Source organism: Pocillopora damicornis, chromosome 3 (genome assembly GCF_964200805.1).
Source record: "Pocillopora damicornis chromosome 3, jaPocDami1.2, whole genome shotgun sequence".
Classification (NCBI taxonomy): domain Eukaryota; kingdom Metazoa; phylum Cnidaria; class Anthozoa; order Scleractinia; family Pocilloporidae; genus Pocillopora; species Pocillopora damicornis.
This window is the reverse complement of record NC_142672.1, coordinates 28,756,737-28,778,739: the sequence shown is the minus strand read 5'-3', so window position 1 is coordinate 28,778,739 and position 22,003 is coordinate 28,756,737. Positions and strand designations below refer to the sequence as shown.

The 22,003-nt window shown below is 37.9% G+C and overlaps 3 protein-coding genes across 7 annotated transcripts; 1 reads left to right on the top strand and 2 right to left on the bottom strand.

The window, feature by feature from the left end:
* Nucleotides 1–564: 564 nt before the first annotated feature.
* Nucleotides 565–21,174, bottom strand: LOC113666436 (myb-related protein A). Of its 4 annotated transcripts, none has more exons than XM_027182225.2 (15): nucleotides 21,023–21,174; nucleotides 19,854–19,944; nucleotides 17,659–17,811; nucleotides 16,906–17,009; nucleotides 16,459–16,587; nucleotides 15,636–15,732; nucleotides 15,337–15,382; nucleotides 14,157–14,513; nucleotides 13,321–13,369; nucleotides 12,860–12,944; nucleotides 12,405–12,743; nucleotides 11,610–11,843; nucleotides 11,204–11,407; nucleotides 3,057–3,128; nucleotides 565–2,773 (listed from the first exon to the last, which is right to left on the bottom strand). In XM_027182225.2, the coding sequence occupies exons 1-15, from the start codon at nucleotides 21,043–21,045 to the stop codon at nucleotides 2,636–2,638; spliced, it is 2,121 nt and encodes a 706-aa protein (XP_027038026.2). In that variant the 5' UTR covers nucleotides 21,046–21,174; the 3' UTR covers nucleotides 565–2,635. The 4 variants fall into 4 exon arrangements, with proteins under 4 accessions (XP_027038026.2, XP_089057977.1, XP_027038025.2 ...); XM_089201851.1 differs by having other exon boundaries at nucleotides 11,276–11,407; XM_027182224.2 differs by lacking the exon at nucleotides 21,023–21,174 and adding an exon at nucleotides 20,131–20,515.
* Nucleotides 4,701–7,669, top strand: LOC149049220 (P2X purinoceptor 7-like). Of its 2 annotated transcripts, none has more exons than XM_089201853.1 (3): nucleotides 4,701–5,078; nucleotides 5,268–5,394; nucleotides 7,321–7,669. In XM_089201853.1, the coding sequence occupies exons 1-3, from the start codon at nucleotides 4,850–4,852 to the stop codon at nucleotides 7,535–7,537; spliced, it is 573 nt and encodes a 190-aa protein (XP_089057979.1). In that variant the 5' UTR covers nucleotides 4,701–4,849; the 3' UTR covers nucleotides 7,538–7,669. The 2 variants fall into 2 exon arrangements, with proteins under 2 accessions (XP_089057979.1, XP_089057978.1); XM_089201852.1 differs by lacking the exon at nucleotides 7,321–7,669 and adding an exon at nucleotides 5,476–5,926.
* LOC149049219 (THAP domain-containing protein 1-like) lies at nucleotides 7,788–9,128 on the bottom strand. The gene is made up of 2 exons (XM_089201854.1): nucleotides 8,663–9,128; nucleotides 7,788–7,941 (listed from the first exon to the last, which is right to left on the bottom strand). Exons 1-2 carry the CDS (start codon nucleotides 8,993–8,995, stop codon nucleotides 7,879–7,881), a joined length of 396 nt encoding a protein of 131 aa, XP_089057980.1. The 5' UTR covers nucleotides 8,996–9,128; the 3' UTR covers nucleotides 7,788–7,878.
* Nucleotides 21,175–22,003: the final 829 nt, after the last annotated feature.

Sequence of the window (22,003 nt, the reverse complement as noted above, 5' to 3'; positions counted from 1 at the left end):
GTGTCCTAAATTTCCATTTTATCAATCGTATCATGATCGACTTGTGTGAGGTGATTGGCAAATGGCACTCGTTACAACCTTTAAGTAATAGATAATTGAATGGAAGGGCCGGCTAAAGATTGTTGGCTCGAGGCCGAGGTACCGACTCACCAGGCAACGCGCTTTCTCGATGGTGGAGAGAGCGCCCGAGACGAGACCGAAAAACGGATGAGAAGGAAACTAAGGTACGAGCGCTGCGACGTCCATTCAATATGACCGAGGGCCATATATTTTCACGTCCAGCCCGATCTTACTTAGTCAATAAGCAATTCATTACATGGCTGTTGCTCTTTCCTTTCTTCTTTGAGTGCATCTGACCTCGTGGGGCCGAATCAGATTCTTCCGGCCCTGCATCTGGCTATCGCCTACGGCCATTAACCAGGGACTTTTGTAAAAGAATTTGAATAAAAGGTGGGGGGGGGGGGGGGGATTTTATTATAATTTCCTAGCAAAAGGGAAAGAGTAAAGGTAAAGTAAGGAATCCAATCAAACAGGTAAACAAAATGCAAAAAACAAAACCAAAAGAAGAATTTGGAAATACTTTATTTCTGTACAAAATAAAAAGAACAATATATTTACAAGGAAAAAAATGGTTTAAAAAATAACCCAACGCGTACACATCGTTTCTATCATTGACAGTGCTTAATACTAACTCTAAGACATACCTCTAACAACCATATGGAGAGCTATCAGACCTAATATTATTCCTCTTATACAAGTCACAAATGGTTCGAGAGCTACTTTAAACTTTCTACATTTAATTTTGATCTAATGATATTCCTATCATTTTCTACAATTTCGCTGCTTGCAATTCTACCAAAGATCTGCATATTGTCAATTATTACAAGCACGCTTCGTTTTCGTGAAAAAGGAAAAAAATGTTTTAATTTTTCTTAAAAATACTGTTAACCTATCAATTACAAGGGCTGTCATGATATATCCTTCTCATCCGTTCACGGGGATGTCACGCCACGTTCGTCACAGAAGAATAGGCGTTGCGTGACACACCCAAGATCGGCTGCGAAGGAGACGGAAGTTTCTAGTCAGAATGTGAATAAAACGAGTGAACTTGAATAAGTAGATATTTGGACGAATCTCTTCTCCTTCCTGAATGTACTGTACTACAAATGCATGGAGATTATTTTGAATTTATGCGGTGATACTATATAAAACTTATCTGCAGAAATATTCTAAGGGTCACAGGAAACCCAAAGAACTAACAGTGGAAAATCTCTCCTGAATAGACATGAAAAAGATTTTAGAGTCCAAAACTGAGTGTACCAAGAAATACAGAGCTGATCTGCAGTTTTTGGATTGCTTTCACTTACCCGAGAGATAGATCTGTCACAACCATGAAAAACTTCCTAGTTCCATTAAATCAGATAAAACTTCCAAACTCTCACACAGAGTAAGGCAAGATTGCAATTTCTTATGAAGAACAAAAATCTAAATCTGTCATACCCAATAAGGAACTATTCAACCTTCGACAAGTGCTTAGTAGTATGACCCCATCTAGAGTTAATACAGGAACAAACTTTTCTCCCAAACATTGACAGAGATTTAACATGTATCAAAGGTAAAAATATGTCCCAGTGCATGGTACAAGAGATATGCAAGTCACAAATCGTAAGTCCTGCCAATTCAACTCAGAAATGACAATCTTCCCAAGTCTGCATGAATGATTATATACTGTATATGTACCCCAACGTTACATCTCAGCTTGAACAGGCTAAATAAACTTTTGCAAGACACCACATAAAATATTTCTACTTTGGGTCTAATATTAAGTGCTTGAACAGTTAAAAGTTCAATTTCAGACAACACTGCAAAGAATCCATCAGATTATCACCTGATCAGTGGCTTCATTTTAGTATACATAGTATGTAAAATGACACCAGATTTTACGGAAGCCTCTAATTCACGTGTATTCTACAGTAAGTAATAGATTCCAAGCTATCAAAAACTTTGTCACACAGTATCACTCTGAAACAAAAACTAAACAATGTCTTGTTGTAAGTGGACAGTTTGTATACCTCTTGTTACATTATTGGCCACACATTTTTGCTTCAGAGAATATGTTGTCTCTTTCTCCTTCAAAAAGTTCCACCTACCACAAAATTTCCTCAATGAAGTAACCATAATCCATCATAATTTTTGTTAGAGTACCTTCACTGCAAGCAATTTCAGAGGTGCAGGAACTCCATCAAAAATCAACTTTAAAAAAAGAAGTGGACATTTTCTTCCCACCTCTCTAGATTCAACTTTCACCATAGTGTTCACAAGAAAAAAAAATCCAGAACTCTACATCTTTCTGTCAAGAAGTTTGCATCAAAGACTGGTAACCACCTATGGGTGGCAAAAGTGAAAATTTTTTTCCTTACATCTAGCTATATAGGTCTGTGCTTTTAAATTAATTGTTTTGGTTTGACCTGTTTTTCTGTTTCTACAATTTTCTTTATATGGTTAGTTATTTACTCTGTTTTTCCTTAAAATATTAAATTATCTAGATTTGAATATCAAAGATTAATTCACTGATGATACCCTGGGGTTCACACAGGAGGAAAACAAATTAGTGACACACACCAGACTGTCCAGTTTAGGCCACTGTAGTTGTATTGAAGTGAAGTGTACGTGCCGCTGGCCGGTAATTAGCAAAAAACTGATGAGCTTGTTGAGTTAGTAGCTGTTGATCAGGAGTTTTACCACATGCTACCTGCTCCCATGCTGAGTCAAGCTGCCAAAATAAAACACCCCACAGAAAGATTAAGGTTTGTTAAGAAGAAAGTAGGAGCTAATTACAGCTATGGAAGACATCAATTGCAGGGGCTTTACTTCTTACAACTCTGCTCAGAAAGTCAGTAAAACATTGGCACCAGGCTCTGGTTGTTCAGTGGATAAATCTGTATCTGGCAGATAGTGCAGTACATTTTGTTAACACTTATCGGATGGACAGTGATTTATCTGGTGGAGAGCATTATCTGCCCTTTGAACAACTGGGTTCAGAAGTCAAACCATACCTTTGGTGCTGATTTCTGTGGCGTCTCTTGAAATTGCAGTATGCGCATGGGATGCCCTTTCCTTCTGTACCGCTGAAATATAATTGTAGTAATTTAGCCACATCATCTGCTACTAGAAAACATTTACATTCCTAGGGGGACACAGATTTTTCTCCTCTGTAAAGCTATGGTGAAGAAACAAATAATGTATCTTCTAATTTTAAATATTTCATTTTAGCAGAGCTAGCAGAGCGTGGTTTACGGTCAACTCGCCGACGGACCAACTCGCCGACGTATAAAATCGAGTAGAGACGTCGGCGAGTTGGTCGTCAATCCAATACAACTTATTAGAAGCTAAACATACAGAAAATTAAACGATATTTAGTAAAAAAATATTGGACATTGGTGAACATCAAACAGAAGCTTAAACATCGGTGAACATTGGTGAACATCACCAATGACTATAACAGCTTAAGACGCGAACGAGTAATTGTGTGACAACAACACCGTAAAGACTCATCATGTCAATCGCTCAGTTTTTTTTAACGAAAACTTGGCTTTCTAGACAAGATCTTTAGTAAAAAGCATTTCTTTTCATTTGCAACAAAGTTTATAAGGATCTTAAGGCGAATAAAGCGAAGTAAACCTCACCAACGACTCTAACAGCTTCAGACGCGAACGAGTTATTGTGTGACAACAACACCGTAAAGACTCATCATGTCAATCGCTCAGTTTTTTTTAACGAAAACTTGGCTTTCTAGACAAGATCTTTAGTAAAAAGCGTTTCTTTTTATTTGCAACAAAGTTTATAAGGATCTTAAGGCGAATAAAGCGAAGTAAACCTCACCAATGACTCTAACAGCTTCAGACGCGAACGAGTTGTGTGGCAACAACACCGTAAAAACTCATCATGTCAATCGCTCAGTTTTTTTCACGAAAACTTGGCTTTCTAGACAAGATCTTTAGTAAAAAGCAATTCTTTTTATTTGCAACAAAGTTTATAAGGATCTTAAGGCGAATAAAGCTAAGTAAACCTCACCAATGACTCTAACAGCTTCAGACGCGAACGAGTTATTGTGTGACAACCATAGGCAACCGCGCGGAACCACATGTTTTTTTTTTTTTAACTTTAAAGAAAGATTTATTCATGATCGAGAACCTTTGATTTACGATAAAAACGATAAAATTCCATTTATTATAAAGATCAGATGAACATGTGAAAGTAATGTATATCATGCAATTACTCTGCTCTTGTAGGTCCGTTTAATCTCGACATCGATTTCAATAATTGGGCCGCTGTTCTTTCACCATTTTCATATTTCTCCCATAATCCAAACACCTTACTCTGTAATTGCCTAATAAAAAGAAATGCTTTTTACTAAAGATCTTATCTAGAAAGCCAAGTTTTCGTTAAAAAAAACTGAGCGATTGACATGCTGAGTCTAAACGGTGTTGTTGTCACACAATAATTATCTCGTTCGCGTCTGAAGCTGTTAGAGTCGTTGGTGAGGTTTACTTCGCTTTATTCGCCTTAAAGGAGAACTGAAGCCCAAAATTGAGTTAATTTCTTTCGATAGCCAAAGTGACGAAATTCTCGATTTCAAGCGTTATTTGTGCTAAATGTGTCTTACCTTGGAGAAATATTTCTTTAAAGTTTGTATTTTCGCGCTGTTTCGGCTTTCAAACCGTGGGCACCAATTTTAAATCAGCGGTCTTCCAAATGAGCCTGTGACGTATGTTATGGGGATCACTTTAGAACGTGTTATCGTTCAGCTAAGTTTTAATACAAATTTCGTCTTCGTCGACCCTTCGTTATGAGCGGAATAGAACCATTTCAGTTCGAACCAGTATATCAGCCTGGAGAAGAACCACCTCAGGAAGAGAGTGTAGGACAGGAGGTAGAAGCCCACGAAGAAGACAATACTTCGAGGATGGGAAACACCGAATGGTGTTTGTGCGGCACTTGTGCGCTTATGCCGGTGGCAAATGAATGTTACTGCTGCCAAGAACTAGAGGAGCTTAATCAAAAGTTCGACAATTCAGGTTTGTACTTATTATGTGATTATTCTCACGAGTATTTTGTTTGAAGCGACCGCTTCTTTGCTAAGAGTGACAAAAGGTGGACAATTGCAAACTCGATCTTAGTTGTAATTGCAATTACAAGGTCTGATGGATGAAAATTATTGAAACAGTGAGGGAAATAAAATGTTAAGACTTTTTTCTTCTTGATAGGTGTTAGATGTATAACAGAATATCCGAAATTTGGTATTGTATGCCTGGATACGGATGTTTTGAGCACGGCATTGGTTGCAATCCACAATGCGCGGCTCAATCCAATTCCCGACCCTATCGTCAACAGGTAAACTGTCTTTTTCTTTCTTATTTTGTACGCGTAATTAAGTCAATCGCTTTTGTGACTTTATATCCTCTTGTTCTCTAGAACTTGGCGTTTGGCAGCCTACAGACAATTTACTTGGTGGGCACATGGGGTGTTAGGAAAAAACCGGCGGAGAATCGTGCCAGCATGCGTCGTCACGGCCATACGTAAAACATTTCCAGAAGAGAGTGGTAATTACGTGGGGTTTCGAGAAGCAGATCTGGAACTTTGAACTTTATCCGTAATGTCCTTCAATAATGATTAGTAACATATCCTTTGCGTGTATAACACCAGAGGCTCTTCTTTCCTTATGTTACGGTTTCTTTCTAAAATTTGCGTGAAATATACAATTACTTATCGAGGATATGAATTACTAACACATTTCTGCATAGTGATTCAGTCAAAAGCCATGCAGAGCCAAACGAATGTCATCCCTACTGCAGTTATTAAATTATCCACATTGCCAGGGATAGCTGCGTGGCCTGAATGAAATAAACCTCAAACCTAACTTTGATTGCTTTTTGCTACGATGATTGCTTTTATTTTCATTTGAATGTGTTATTGACAAAGTTGTTGTATTTAATTATTCGAAAATCTCGAGGTATGATTAGCAATGACATCTGCTTTAGGAGGCCGGGGTTTGCTGGCAATGTTTTCAGGAATGTGTGGTGCTGTGACTGTTGCACTCCTCTCTTGTGGTTTTAAGCATTTTCTCTCTACAATGGCATTAAGCATTGGCTTGAGATGATAATTGGTTGTCTTCTCAAATATGGGCTTCGCCACCCATTCTTTTGTATTTTTCGGAAACACTACCTTGTATTGTAGCTCCCCTTGGTTGGCACCCCTGGATACAGTGGCTTGTTGTCTACCAGTGTTGGCATTATGGTCTAGGGCTGCCAACTGAGTTCGAGCAACCATGCCATTATAAGAGAAGTGCTGCCGTTTGGGTGCATATTTGGTCTGCACACTATGGTACACCTCTAAATTGCCAGTATGACAACTTAGTGTTAGTTGCTGAATGTCCTTCAACAGATTTTTATCGAATACAACCTCCTTCAATGCATTATGAGCAGAGGAGCCAGGCCTAAGCCACCTTTTAGTTCTTGCGATAGCTGGAGGGATTGGTTGGTGGGCACATTCCTCATACAGGTCAGCTGAATCCCAGGAGTGGATATTGGCAGTGTGATAGACAATGGATATCCACTTCTCTCTCAACATCTCCTTGTCTCCCCCACATGTTTTGGCACACCACCAAAGGTGGTTTGAGATGGATCTGATCCAGAGAGAGAGATCAGCACATTCTCTCTTCTTTGCTTTTTCAGTTAACTTTTTAGTTATACTCTTGGAAAGGTGCCACACATCAAATTGATGATCAACTTCAGGGAAATTTCTTTTCATGTCAGCCCTAATGCCCACATGACAGTCAGTTGCAACAACCATAATTTTCCCCCCTTTTTCATAGATGTTTTCCATACAGCGTTTAAAACCCTCTCTTTCCATGGCATTGCTATTATTTACTTCACTGACCTGAACAACCTTGAAGTCAACAATCTTATCAGTTTTCTGATCAATCATGGTATATGTCCCATATTTTGCATTATGGCCAGGACTGTCACAACACCCATCCCCTGAAAGCCACAGATCTCGCCCCCCTACCTCAGAAAAAGTGGAATTTTGTTCTTTAAGCCAGAACTCATTGATTACAGGTAATAAGTACTTGTTTTGAATATTATAAAATGTTTTCTCACTGAAAATTTTCAAATTTAAGATATCTGCCAAAGATGCTACTTTTTTAAAGGTAGAGCCACTGAGCAAAATAGATGATGACAGCAACAAATTTCCAGCTGCCATCCCCTCAAGCATTGGCTGGCTTTGCCAGGAGTACTTATGATTATTCATACATTCTAGGGTGACAAATAGTTGGCTTCCTTGTGTGGATTGGTTCCTCTTAATCACAACTGCACCACACTCAGGACAGTACTTTAACAATTTAAATAGCTCTTGTTTAAACACAATGTATTTGGTATCATCCTGTGGCTTTTCGCATTTTGTTTCCCCTTGGTGTTCGTTGTCTGATCCTGAGAAGTTCGAATCATTTGAATCTTCCTGTTTTGTGGGAAGGTAGATGCCATCTTTTCTTGGAGAGACTTCTGGGGAAGCAGCTGCTTCAGTTGCTTCTCCCTTGTTATCTTCAATTTCAGGAAGGAATACCTCTTCAGTCTGGGTGCTGCTTTCTGAAACATCAACCTCGACTTGGGTGTCAGTAGATTTCATCATTAAATGGAGACCACGAAGATTGACTTGGATCCCAAAATCCACACCCTTGTTTGGCAAATTCACCTGCACTGCTTGTGACTCAACCAACGTGCTTTTAGGCCATAAATCATGTGCGAATGGATATGATGGACTGTCTGAGGTTGATGTACTTGCTCCACAATTCACTACATCAACAGGTGCAGGCTGTTCTTAAGCTGAAGCTGCATGTTCTTCGATTCCACAACTAGGTTGTGCAGTAATAGAGGCTATATACTATAACAGAAAAAATATTAACTCTGTTATGGTATGGGTTAGTGACCCTTTGAGAGAATGAAAAATTTGGGTATGAGGGATAAACTATGCTACTATATGGTTACACAATGATTCAATGGGATTTTCTTGGAAAATATAACACCTGACCCTGCCCTCCTTTGGTTGAAAGCCTGCACTGGTTTTAACTTAGAATTTCCAGTTGTATTAAGTTTTTATTCACATAGAAGTAAAGAAGGTTAAAAGAATTCACTATCTAAAGAATAATATCCACAGCTTACAAATAGTCTATTTGTAATAATTTTGTTCACCTGCTAGTTAACAAGGGACAGGTATAATGTTCCTAGAATTAAAGAATAATCACTTTATTCTGAAACAATTTAATTTTGTTTACCTACTGGTCAAAAATTTTCAGGAGAGATGAAGTACAAAGATGACTCAGAAAAAAAAAAAACATGAAACTAGAAGGAATTCCATGGCAGGATATTGTTTTGCTTAAGGAGAAGAAATACTTTTCTGTGAAAATTTAATGTTTCTCAATGGAACCTATTCGGGTGATATCCCTTAAGATATAAATTGTTATTGCCCTCAAACTGCATTCACCTTTCAATTTTTTTTTTGTATCAATCATGCATAAATGATGAGCAGCTTCAAGAGTTTGCAACAACCCAAGCTTTGCAACAACCTAACCCAGTTACAAGAGAGTAATTCGCGACTCACTTACTTCTTTTCTGACTTTCTCTTCTGAACGTTTCTCCGATGAAAGTCGAGGTCTTTTTGATGGTCTCCGATGCGAAAAAACCGTGGGTATTGCACCTGGTTTTAGCGTAGATCTGGGTTTCAAACCAAGAATTTCTGCTTTCAAGTCTCGTTCGTAGCAGTCAGGTGTAAAATGTTCTGAGCACAGCCTGGAGTTTTTCGAAACGACCAGATCCGCTCGTGAGATCTTTGCCAGCCACTGTGATCGTAGAGCTTCATCCCTCGGAAAGCAATGGTAGGATATACCAGTTGTGTACCTCGAGTCGTTGTTACAATCGAACGCCGCGCAGTATACCATTTTTTAGCTCGAAAGTAATCGAAGTAAATATAGCAACGAGGGCTACTCAACCGCCAAGAACAGATAGAAGAATAAACTCAAACAACTCGGGCTTCCGTATTTGTACATCCTTTCTTGCGTAAGCCAAGAATTTAACCCATTATAGAGAACTTATCAACCAAAGTTCAACACGAATTTCAAAATTTTATTTCGTTTTGGACTTCTTGCGACATTGTTAACAGCGTGCGTTATCGTACATGCCATTGCAAAATCCAGACTACAAACGCGTTGCAAACTAATGTTAAAAAAGGTAAATAACAAAATATGAGAAACAGAATGGAAGATGAAATATCTTAAATTACCAGTATGTAAGAAAAATTAAAGTGGAGACCCTATTCCGAAAACATCGAGGTCAATCCAAGTATAAAAGATGCGCCGCACATAATCTGGACACGTAACTACGTTTCAGAGACACAGGGTTACGAAAGCCAAAATATTTTTCTCTTACACAATCCCTGGACAGAAGACCAATTTTCTTATATGAGAGGCGCTTGAATCATTTTTTGCTTCACCTTGCACAATCTTTACGCCTGGAAAACCACAAATTCTTTCCCGCGAGCAAGCCGCAGTCCTGAATTCAACTTGCCTGTTTCTTGCTGTGTTTACCTTCATCCCCATAACCTACGTCACACGCTACAAAAAGAACCGCTGACATTCGTGTTCTGAGCCGACGTACCACAGTCAAATGTCGAGCCAATTATCACTGAAAACCCTTCGTTTTCTGGATGAAAACTGTCGTTCGAGGGAAAAAAAATGACGGAAATTTGTTCCATCATACATAAATGTACGATACACGGTGAAAAAAATTACATGAATTTGGACTTCAGTTCTCCTTTAAGATCCTTATAAACTTTGTTGCAAATAAAAATAATTGCATTTTACTAAAGATCTCGTCTAGAAAGCCAAGTTTTCGTTAAAAAATCTGAGCGATTGACAAGACGAGTCTTTACGGTGTTGTTGTCGCACAATAACTCGTTCGTTATAGTCATTGGTAATGTTCACCAATGTTCACCGATGTTTAAGCTTCTGTTTGATGTTCACCAATGTTCGCCAGTGTTTCTTTACTAAATATCGTTTACTTCTCTGTATGTTTAACTTCTAATAAGTTGTATTGGATTGACGACCAACTCGCCGACGTCTCTACTCGATTTTATATGTCGGCGAGTTGGCGTCGGCGAGTTGGTCCGTCGGCGAGTTGACTGGTTACCCAGAGCGTAGCCCCATAAGTATACAAAATAGTAGTAACTCATCAAGCCGAAAAAATTTGGTTGTACGACTGTACGACAGTACAAGGTGCTACTTTTAACATGCGTGGTCCACTGTACTGCAGGCACACAAACACCATGGCTTTGTTCAGTAGTCCAGTGGTCAGTGCACTGGGCGCTGAGTCGGACAACCCAGGTTCTAGTCCTGGCTGGGGCAAGGCATTGTACCCTTGAGAGTGCAGGAAAAAAAAATGCGAGCTCCGCTTTTAGGCTTGGCTAAATCTATATATTATTCTAGACCTATTTAGTTACATGATGCTTTTAAAATTGGTGATCTTAATAGTAAGAAGCATGTCAACAATAAACCTACTAATAGCCAAGCTCATCACCATGCTTTCTGAGGTAAAGGATAGGTTAAGTTAACCTCTGGTAAGTGTGAAATTAGATTTCAGTTCTGAAAGCTTTAAAGGACAATTCAGTACAATTCATTTGGTTTACAATTTGATGATTGGATAAAAAATTTTCCCAAGACCGCTTTTGAACAATGGAATAACAAAACCTGGATTAAAATTTAAGCTTGGGTTAGTGATAATCAGCCTTTGAACAACTGGGCCCATGGCAAGAATTCAAGGGACTGTGTTTACTTCTTGAAGGGAAACTGTGAAATCATAATCTGCCAAGATTAATAAAGGATTAATAAGGGATTAATGAGGGATTTTAATTGCTTTTAGTGATTATTTTGTTGTTTCCCCATTCCATTTTGAACACAAAAATTGGTGCTAAAATTTGCTACTTTGACCTTACTTTGTTCAAGAATAATCAATCTTTATTCTGCAAACTAAATTTAGGCATAACAGCAACACAGTTACAGTTACAGTTATGAAGTCTTAAAATGTATGGCATTGGAAGTGTTACTTAGTGACAAGCTGAGGTCTAAAGCAAACACTTGAGAGCCAAAAGTCACCTGAAAATCCACAGCACTATGGCATAAGAAATGTTCAACCTGTGTGGTTTGAGCCAGGTTTTTTCCACTTACTCCAGTTTCAGACGTCACAGAACTAGGTGTGGCGAAGGGGTTATGCTGGCCAAAGATCTCAGAAGGTTTGATAAATGATGAATCCTTGGAAGGTGAGGGTAAAACTGATGTCTGAACAACACCAGAGTCCTCCTGAAGACAACATAAACAAAGCATTTCTCAACACTTGTGGCACATGTCAATTTTCCCTGAAGTGCAGAGGCAAGCAAAAACCACCAGTAGAAAAAGTATACTAAAATAAAGAGGTTAACTTGTCTGGAGAGAAGTCATAGGTATGTCTTCCCCTCTAGATACAAGTGAAATATAACAAAAAGAGGTATTTCATATCACATACCACAACACACTCAACAATTGAAGAACTTTGTTCTTGTTCCATCACACTTGGTTGTTCTTCTGATCCATTGGCAGTAGATGCTGATGTTGTTTTGCTCATCTTGGCATACTTTTCCTCAAGGGAGGTCCGTACTCTAGAGGATGTTTTTCCCCCACTACAGGATAAGTGAACACCACTTTCTTCTTCCTCCCGTTTCATGATTTCATTGAAATCTGCTTCAAAATTGTCTGGTGTCTGAAAAAAAAAATTTACAACTGGTAAGTTTCAAAACATGATACAGCTGTAAAAGCTGGATTCATGTCTGTCACTCCAGAGCAACATTTTTCCATAATACAGAATGCAAGTTTATTAAAGCCCCTTGAGTCTACCCCAAAGATACCTGTATCTAGTGGGGTAAAAATTTACACCAACTAAAAGGTGTTCATTAAAAAGTCCCTTCATCTCAGCATCAACCAAGTCAGAGAAATAGTGGCTACAATCCACGTCACAATTGTATGAAAATTTCCCCCTTCCCTGGCCCCTGAAAAAAATAACATCTTGAGGAGAGCATGGTCTTTTAACAAACTTGACATGGGTTGTCACCCATGGTTATTACTCAGAAGGCTGTTGTCACTGTCATTTATTGTTCATTCCAAAATATTTAGAGAATATTGAAGAAAAGTGATTGAATAGAGTGCTCTAATAATAATCAACCACTTGAGCTGTGCCATGAAAGCTGTAAGGGCACTAAGTTACATAACCTGTTACATAACCTCATAAGTTACATAACCTGTTATCTTCAAATATCCAACTCACATGTGCCATTTTCGTGTCATTGAACACTTTCAGGGCATTTTTAAATGGTGTTGGAGTGCGTGGAGATACACATAATAAAGTTCTTCTGATGCGTGGAGTTCGGAAAGGATCCTCCCCTGAGCTTGCTTCTAGTACACCAGGAGTATGCAGTGTTGTGTTTGTTAAACTGACTTGAATTTTTTCACAAGCTGGAGTTGACGTCTGAACTTTGCTTGAATTTACAGGTGAATTAAGGAACTGCGAAGGTGAGAATGGCAAGAGCTTGATGGGGGTGGCCCCTTTAGGACTGCTGAAAGATACTTCTGTATTGACACTGTGACTGAAATCATGGTCAGCAGACTGAAGGTATAGGGTTAAGGATTATGCCTCACACAACAAATTGATAAAAAACAAAGAATGCAGTAGAAAAAAAATTAAATTTTTTAAACTTGAGTCAATCAATTTGTGAAGGATACTTTTCTTTTACGCCCTCGTCTAAGAATAGTTGGAGGTGTGCTAAACCTGTTCTGCATTACAGGTGAAGTAATAGGTATTAAAGATCTGAAAATGGAAGAAAAATTAATAAAAACAGAAGACCTTTGCAAGTTGTGGACATGCCTTCATCTCTCCTTACTAAATAAACACTGATCAGCCAATGTTTAGGACGATGCAAATCAATGTTAACTCTTTACACCCTAACATTGGTACAAATATTATCCTTAAAGTCCTGTAGACATTTCCTGAGGTGCTGACAAGAACTTGTTTAACAATCAAGATCTTTTTTCAGTTGGTGATCATTTCCTTTATTCTCATGACCTATATGTGTGATTTAGGGGTGATACTAGACACTGGACATTCTTGAGGGTCAAAATGTTCCACACAGGTCACTGAATATGTTCTTGTTCTTGAAGGGAAGCAGTTCATTCCAAAAACTCACCCGCCATCTGTTTGAAGACTGGCAATAGAATTCCCATCAAATCTGTATTCTGAGGAGGCAATTTTTCCTTAACATTAATGTGACATACACATAGAACTAACTTTTACATACCATAAATCTAACACTGTGCTCTTTGGTAAGTTATCTTAAAGTGGCTTTCAACCTTTGCTTTAATTCCAGGAATCATCATTAATAATGAAGGTGTAATAAGGTTTGAATAGAGATTTTCAACAAACCTGTGTTCTTGTAATATTCTGGAATAGCCTAATAGTTTATTCCCTTTTTATTGAACTGTTCATGTGATTGCTTATTGCTGTAGTTAAAATGTTACATGTTAACCTATCTTGACACAGGTTATAGCTGCCTGATGCTGCTTTTTTGTAAAGCTAAAGTTACACAAGCCACCTAAAACAAGTTAGTTGTTTTTCTATAGCACAGCCCTCTAAAGAGCATCAAATAATTATTTGTACCTTTGACAACAAACTGTGAGTGCAAAGAATAGACCACTTCTTGAGTTGAATCAAAGGACTTTATCTGTGCCCCATTTGACACTCTTCACACTATTAGTAAGCTGAAGAGCAACACCTCTAAGGGCAAAACACTACTTTCTGATACCAGTCAAGTTTTCCTCATAAATGCACAGGCTAAACAATGAGGCTAAGACAGCTTACAAGTCTAAAGAGATCATCTGACTTTACATGGGATTATTGTTAATTACAAAGTACCTCATAACCACTTCTAAAAGTTTGTTTTTAGGTATTTACACACTGGTTCCATGTTTGCAGGTGGACAAAAGTATGGCACATTACATAACTGAGACAGAACTCTAGCCTTACCTCTTGTTCCAGGAGAAGTCAATTTTGACAATGCCAAATTCTTGCCTACACAACTGTCCTTGTCAAATGAGCTGATATCACCCCAAGAGGAGGGATCCGAATCTAGCAGAGCATCTGAAGACTCTGGGGACAATATGAATGTATTTCTAAAGGGCGACATCAGGCTTGGGTTTGTTCCATTATTGTTGTTCTTTCTGCTCATAGAATGAAGAGTATCTTGACTTGTTGGTTTTGGTTTAATGTTTGTTAAGTCTGAGCTACTTCTGTTTCTAGTGCCTGGATGGCTGTTGTATTCAACCACTGATGGTAAATCATCATTAGATGAAGGATCAACTGTCTCCTCTCTCCTCCTTTTATCTGCAAGAGAAAAAAAATTACAATACCTTTCACAAGCATATGCCTCATTGCAACTGGAGTGCAAATTTGATAACTAGTAAAAGTATGTCATTGATTCCTCTTTAAGGACTGATTTTTTGCAAAAATTAACAATAGTAACCGCAGTTTTTACTTTTAACATTCCCAACAATCATGGCAAAACTGAAAGCAGTCGTGTTTGGAGCAAATTTTTCAAATATGGTTACATACATATATGCTTATTATTCAGAATTCTCTTTAAATTAAGGTTTTTTAATAGGAAATGCAGTGGATTAAAAATTAACTAAATACAGCTTCACACTTCAAATAAAATTAGCTCATTCCTTGACAAGCTATCACAATTTACCACCAAAGAATTTTGCACTGTAGCCAGAATTTCATTCAATTGCTAATAGTTAATGAACACACTCTTGATTTCTCCTTTGCTTTGATTAACCATCATGATAACTTTTATTTAGTTGCCTTTTTTGGTTGAAAAGTGCTCTGACTTGCTCCTTACTACCTGTACATTTCTCAGCAATACCTTATTTGTTCATTTATTTCTCTTCAGCAAGAATGGAGTTCCTGCACACTAAAAACCTTAGGAATAAAGCCCTAGGAGAAAATGCTGCTACATCTATAAATCCAAGCTTAGATGCATGCATTTTTACATCACATTGATTTGGCAAATTGACCAGGAATTAGAGAGAAAAATTTGTTCGTTCATGAGTTACTAGTAACAGCTACAGTAGAAATATACCAGTACTGCATATGGTAGAGTATTTAGTTTATTGTATATCAGTTACGATGCAGTTTAATATTTTACCTTTCTTTGCTGAAAGAAGATGTCCTTTGCTGTACCGTTTTTCAGACTAAAGTGTAGAAAAAAATTCATTAATTGCTTTAGCCTCACGTAATATTAGTACAGACTGTAGTCAAAATATTCACAGCACTGAATGGAGAACCACACATATGCTGGTGGGACAAGTAATTAAATATAGTATAAGGGGTACTCACTCTAGCATGATTACCCCTGAATTATGGAGGAAGTCCAAAACAACCTTAAATTCACAATGCACTGATCTACCTTCCTTTAGGGACATAAGCTCCTCTAAGTTTCCTTACCAAATGGTATCTGATCTTTCTATAGTGATCATATCCTGCACTTTCCACTTTTCTTCTCATTGTTGAGTTCCAGTGGTTCTTAATTGAGTTGTCAGTCCTGTGGAGAGATTTAGGCAACAATCAAACATCAACAACAATGTTCTTACTGTAGCTCTGCAAACTGAGCAAAAGTAATGAGTGACCAAGACAGAATTTCTCCTTACAATATCAATACAATACCAACCAGATAAGTGATAAGAACAAAGAAATATATTAATTTGTGGATAATTAGGTGATCCAATACTAAATTCTCTGAACTAATGTTATAAGAATTGTATAGTTGACAGTAAGGAGAATTACAAATTTGACCTGAGAGTTAAAGGGTTAATGGTGGCCCTTTAACACTTCAACTCAGTTCATAGAACCAAATTTTCGTGCAATACCCCCTACCCACACGGAATTACAGTTTCCCCTTTGTGCAAAGGCATGCGACAATGCCCCATGCAACCCCCCCCCTCCTCCCCAACCCACACAGCTTTGGTGAAATTCCCTTGCATTTAGTCGAGGTAAAATTCCAGTCAATGCAAAGGTTTCAGCAATGTCTTGTGACAGGCTCCAATATGGTTTTCCACTTTAACATGTTTGTTCCCCTTCCCAACATTTCCTGGAGCAAGTATTCATTTCCCACCATGGGTTATTAGTGTTGTGTCCCTGAAGGCCATAGCTCTGTCTCAAACGTTATCGCCCTGCAATTAAGGAGATTGTAGCAGTTCGCCTTCAACATAGCCTTTACCCCACCTAGCCTCAATCCCTGATGTAGTTTGAGGTAAAAGGGGACACAAACCTCCCAGGTAACAATTTTGCTATCTCAGCCCATTTGTTGCCCATAGTAATGTGAGCTTCATAAATAATCCTGTCTTCATCTTCAGTCCAAGCACATTTCTTGATTTGTGGGTTAAGATGATTGTGCCATCTACACAAAAATAAAACAGGAAAAAAAAAACTGGCTTATAAATTGATTCATCTGGTTTACTTCTGTTTATCTGTCTTTATTTCTAAGTTTTGCTCAGAATCATTGAAACCCTATTTCTAAGCTTCCATTTTTAAAAGAGGAATGTTGCAATGGCTATGAAAGCTGTACTCTCAGTTCCACAATTCTAAAAATATTAAGGCAAAATATCTGGAATATAACAAAATCAGATCCTAACTATTACAAATTGTTATAGCATACCACTACACAGTTTGGTCAATCAGACATGAGACAATTAATTGAACTCATATTTAGTTTTACCTTTCACGACACTGTTTTCCAATCCTTCCTTTCAGATGCTGAGCAATAAGTGACCACCGTTTAGGTCCATACTTCCGCACAAGTTCCACAACTTTGTCATCCTCCTGTAAATCAGGATTACAATTACACTTGCTCCTAGTTGTCTAATATGACCCCTCTCAAGGAAATGTCAGCAGACATTTACATATTTACTTTTTCATTTACTTTTGTATCCTTTATTAAATTATTTCAGTCCTTTAGTTAGCTAACACCTACTTCCTAGAAGTCTTATAACTGAATATAATAATTGATTAGAAACTGCAGTGTTTATCAAATTTTCCATTTTTCAGATGTGGAATTTGCCTGAGGAAGGAGCTTATCTATAAAAAGCTTAATCTTCAGTCACTGGCTCAGGGGTTTCAACAGATTATGATGTGGATGGCAAAATTTGTGAATTAGGCAGCTAATGCAAGATTGACCTTCACTCTAATGTTGTTCATTTCAGAGAAAATAGGCAGCAATTTTTCCTCACATAGACAGCAAATTTTCCCAGTTGCTTCCTCCTATTGAAACCCTTACTTGCAAACAATCAAGTCCTTTTCAAACAGTCAGTCAAATGCATGTGAAAGTTGAAACTATCCTCAACTATTTGTAAGTACTATAAACAAGTTAAAATGTAAAATGTTCCAATGTTTCACTTTTCTGTTGAGATACAATGTATCTCATAATCTCAGTGATGACAAAGATTAGTCACAATCTGAATTGCGTACTGACCTCTTTAGTCCATGGACCCTTCACTAGCTCTGGGTTTAGTACCTTCTGCCACCTGTGAAGGCACTGGACATCTGTGCGATCAGGAAAATTATTTGCCACCTCCTTCCAACTATCAGTTCCAAGATCATCCACAAGTTCCTTTAATTTTTCATCCTAATAGTTCAATTTTAAAATTTGTAATTATATCTATTGTATTTACTTCAGCATACTGTAACATCTAAAGGTAGAAGTTTCAGGTTATTTGTAAGAGTTTGGTATTAAAGTGAGACAATATTCCCTCCATAATGATTTCCTTGATTAAAATTTTGGATTATGTATAAACACCAGTGAAAATCAATAAACTGATCTCTCCAAAAGTTGAAACAGAAATGATATAACAAAGACAGTACTATCTATATTGCAAATTTTGCATGATGCAAATATGAAGGAATTTTGACAGTCAGCTGTGCCTTGTGTATCCAATGACGATGCATATTTATTTATTTATTTATTACTTGGTGCACATCTCACTCTGTTGCATTTCAAAGAGGTCATGTAAGGTCCACATTGCAAACTGACTAGCATAAATTGCACATATAGGTTCTGCTGCCTGTCAAAGATGTAACCTTCATGAATTTGAGAAGATACAAAACAAACTAATTTATAAATTTAAAAATTGGGGAAAAAGCAGAAATGAAACCATTTCTACTGTTCAGGGCTCAACTGTTTCCCCTGTGCAAAAATGAAGCAAAAAAAACTTTGGGTTAAAACAAAAATTTTGCTAAACACCAAAGCACACAATGTTTTTGCACCAGTACAAATGGAAGGAAAATAAACAAATAGAATTGTAAGCATGTGAGAGGTGAAATGTTAGTGTCAAAATGCCTTTGCTGACCTAGTCTGTTACTTTGAAGAGAAAACACTCATCACTAATTTTTTAAAGAAAAATGCATTTTAAGAAGAAAAACTCCCAGAAATAATTAGCACTTCCAAGTTAAATGTCTACAATGTATTTAAAGCAATCAATCTCCACGATCTTTAAGCAAAGTTGAAATAATCATCTTTAAATCAATGCTTCAGTGTTAACAAGTTATAAACAGAAAGCAACACAAATTCAATCGGTTTGAAATCAAACATTCAATATCGTTTAATCTCTCATATGCAAAGTGCCATCCTAGTGTACACAAAATGTACGACATGCAGTAACACCTTTACACTTTTTTAAAATTGCAAATTATCTCCTCCAAGACAACGAATGCAGACCGAGGACTTTTACAACGAAATATGAAATCTTCCAAATAACTGCGCAATCGAACATGGACGCCATCAACAGGCATGACGGCAGGACTATTCAAATTGATATCAATTAGGTGTAAAACAGACTACCCAGAAAAATGTTTATAACTCGTACTTCATTGCATCATAAAAACTGCACTGAACTGTTTGATTTTACGGAGGTTCAGCAGAAGGCCTTGCACTAGTTCTACATGCCAAAAAAGTACAACAAACTTATTAGTTACACCCTCGAGACATAGTCGGCACGGAACGCATTTGCTTTATTCCGTTTCATATACATAAATTTGCCTTAATTACAAATTGTGTACATCTTTCATTTTCCCCGATTTGCCATTGCCTTCGAGAACGAGTGATCTTCTGCACAATTTTGGGACAAACACTTGATTAAACTTAAAGAAATGCGATGATAACGCCCAGATAAAGGCTGCAAAGAGATAGAATGCGAGTGCGAGCCATATCTCATGAAGTAATACGATCTTTTTCAACGGACATTCGAGATTTAAAATGGACTTCACAACATGCATGCTTGGTTACCTAAAAGTGCGTACGTTTTGTTAGGCCGTCCGGCGATAAGAGCGCATGAACTTTACACTTATCATACCTAAAACGCTTAACAAACCGGTAAATGCTGCATTAACTTCTTGACGAAGCCAAATACGAGAAACACAAGAAAAACAATCGTCGCCAAAACAAACTGTTATGAATGAATTAACCTAACGTTGGTCAATTCTTGCGCTATGCGTTAGAAAACATCCACCGGGGCTATGCAACAAAATGAGCGAAATGCGAGACAAACCGTCATAACTGCAGTATTACAACTAAATTAAACGATTAAATGATACCTTAAGATCAGTCAAACCCTATTTGCCGAAACAGTTGTGAAATATAAAGGATTGCAAGAGCTAAATGCGCAAACCAACCTCCTCTTTCGTCCATCTTCCCTTGTTGATTTTCTTCTTTCGCCGCTGAGCCCTCAACGATGGTTCTTCCTCTACGGGAACATTATAACCTCTAAATCAAAAACAAAAAAAGAAACACATTCATGACCATAGTTACGCACTTTAAACTCTCCTTCTCCTCAGAGCTGTCGCGTAATCAGTAGAGACGAAATGACCCCTGATCGGGGCATCGAAATTTTCGCTCTGCTAAAAAAAATGTCTAATTACACGCAAAGGTTTCTTTTCGGATTTAACTTACCTTGCAACCGACTCTGCTGCCTTAAGAAGAAGCAACATTTCTGCATGAGGGGCCTTTAGGCATATTCCGTACTTCACAAAAGGGATTTGTCAATATTTAGCGTTGAGAGACGAACCTCTGTGTATTGGCAAAAGAGGCCCAGACGCGGCAGAAGACGCAAAGCGAATCAAAGAGAATTTGCACGTGTTACAGCACGCGTAAAGCCCGGATGTTCACTTCAAAACCTAAAATAACACTCTGTATTTTCAACATCCGATGAGAATCTAAATGAAAAGTGTGAAAATCTAATTTCCGAATTTCCAAGTGAGAGAAATATGCAATTAAATGAATTTAAAATCCTAAAGCAATCTGAACAAAACCTCGCTTACAACAGAACATTCGAAACGAGGCCGCATCGATCGATCGCGCAAGCAAATTGATCGGAGATTTAGACTTTGCAAATTTAGTATAATTTATGATTGTAAACGTTGGTAACAAATTCGCTGTATTTTCCACTAAAAAGGAGCAGTTAATTATAAACGGTCCGTGAAGATTTCTAACGAGTGCTAAATTGTTAAATCTGTAACTTAAATCGCGATCGACCTGACGAATGTCTGAGGATGGCTGAAGACATGAGTAAACACTGCAGTCAACAGACAAATCAAGGGTAGAAATCTGGTTCACCAAACTAGACTTGGTAGCGTATAAACAAAGGTGTATCATAGAAACAATTATATGAAATCTTGGGAATGGTTTTCATTTTGATCTTACAAAAATGCTTTGCATCGGGTTCTTACATCAATTTCAAAAATGGCGCGGAAATTGCGACATGATGGATGACAAATAATTTCAACTTTCGCGATCAGATCAGGGAATATAATGATTATTCATGGCATAGAGCAACAATCCTTACCGATAAAAATAGGCATTTGCCATCCTCGAGGAAATCCGTAGAAATCCTGAGCCAAAAACCCAGAAGGAACCCTACAATCCTTCGACCTTCTTTTTTGTTGTAAACCGAGATGCGGTTTGAATCACTCACGCTTCAAATAGACCGCCACGACTGCTTTCCTGTGATTGGTCGAAGGTCATATCTTGCTTTGTTTCGATTGGTCGAAGCAAGTTCAAAATGTACGTCAATTCCTTGGGGACACATTTCCTATTTACCTACCACCATAGTTGCTACCACGAACTGATGTGAAAGAAGATGTTTTCGTCGCCAAAAGACAAAGAAAGCTGGTTTTGCGGCCAAAATTGTCGTGTTATAACTTTCTGAAAGGATGCTCGATTTGCAAGGTCATACAATCTACTGCGTTTTTACAGCAAACGTGGGGCTTGCGATTGACGAAAAATGCTGAGCTAATCGAGTTTATTTTCTAACTTTACTTTTTGTCTCGGCACGACACGTGGTAAACACGATCTTTTGAACCTAACACCTGACATTGACAAGGCTTCAGCCAGAGCTTCAGCAGTTATCCAACTTCATCGTTTATCGGAAATTTCGCTTCTGCGTTCTATTTATTATCACGTCGTTGAGATAGGAGAATCTTGACTTTAAAACACTAAAAAAAAAATCCGATTCCCCTTAGCTTCCTCGATCGAGGTGTTACATAAGACTGGGTGATGTTGTGTGTTGCCAAACTGAACTCAACACTCCTAGACTCAACAATTAAAGCAAGATCTCGGGAGTTACTACATCACGGGCGACGAGCGGGGATAGAAAAAACGACCCAAATATGAGCGGTCAGCGGTGAAATAGCTTTTATACTTCATATAGAGACATATAATTTGTTGTTCCAGAGACAATCATGTTGTAAAGCCGAAATGTTTATTGAAAAGGTCATAGACAGGCCTACACAGACTCCCCTGTGTGGTTTTACGTTTGCAACGCAAA

Coding starts and splice junctions, on each gene's coding strand:
- LOC113666436 (XM_027182224.2), bottom strand. CDS start 20,168: ATGTTGCTTCTTCTTAAGGCAGCAGAGTCGGTTGCAAG. Junction 17,010..17,658: donor AGGGTCCATGGACTAAAGAG/GTCAGTACGCAA, acceptor CCTGATTTACAG/GAGGATGACAAAGTTGTGGA. Junction 15,733..16,458: donor GCAAAATTGTTACCTGGGAG/GTTTGTGTCCCC, acceptor ATCTCTCCACAG/GACTGACAACTCAATTAAGA.
- LOC149049220 (XM_089201853.1), top strand. CDS start 4,850: ATGAGCGGAATAGAACCATTTCAGTTCGAACCAGTATATCAGCCTGGA. Junction 5,079..5,267: donor TCAAAAGTTCGACAATTCAG/GTTTGTACTTAT, acceptor TCTTCTTGATAG/GTGTTAGATGTATAACAGAA. Junction 5,395..7,320: donor CCCGACCCTATCGTCAACAG/GTAAACTGTCTT, acceptor CATACATTCTAG/GGTGACAAATAGTTGGCTTC.
- LOC149049219 (XM_089201854.1), bottom strand. CDS start 8,995: ATGGTATACTGCGCGGCGTTCGATTGTAACAACGACTCGAGGTACACA. Junction 7,942..8,662: donor AAGAGAAAGTCAGAAAAGAA/GTAAGTGAGTCG, acceptor TTTCTGTTATAG/TATATAGCCTCTATTACTGC.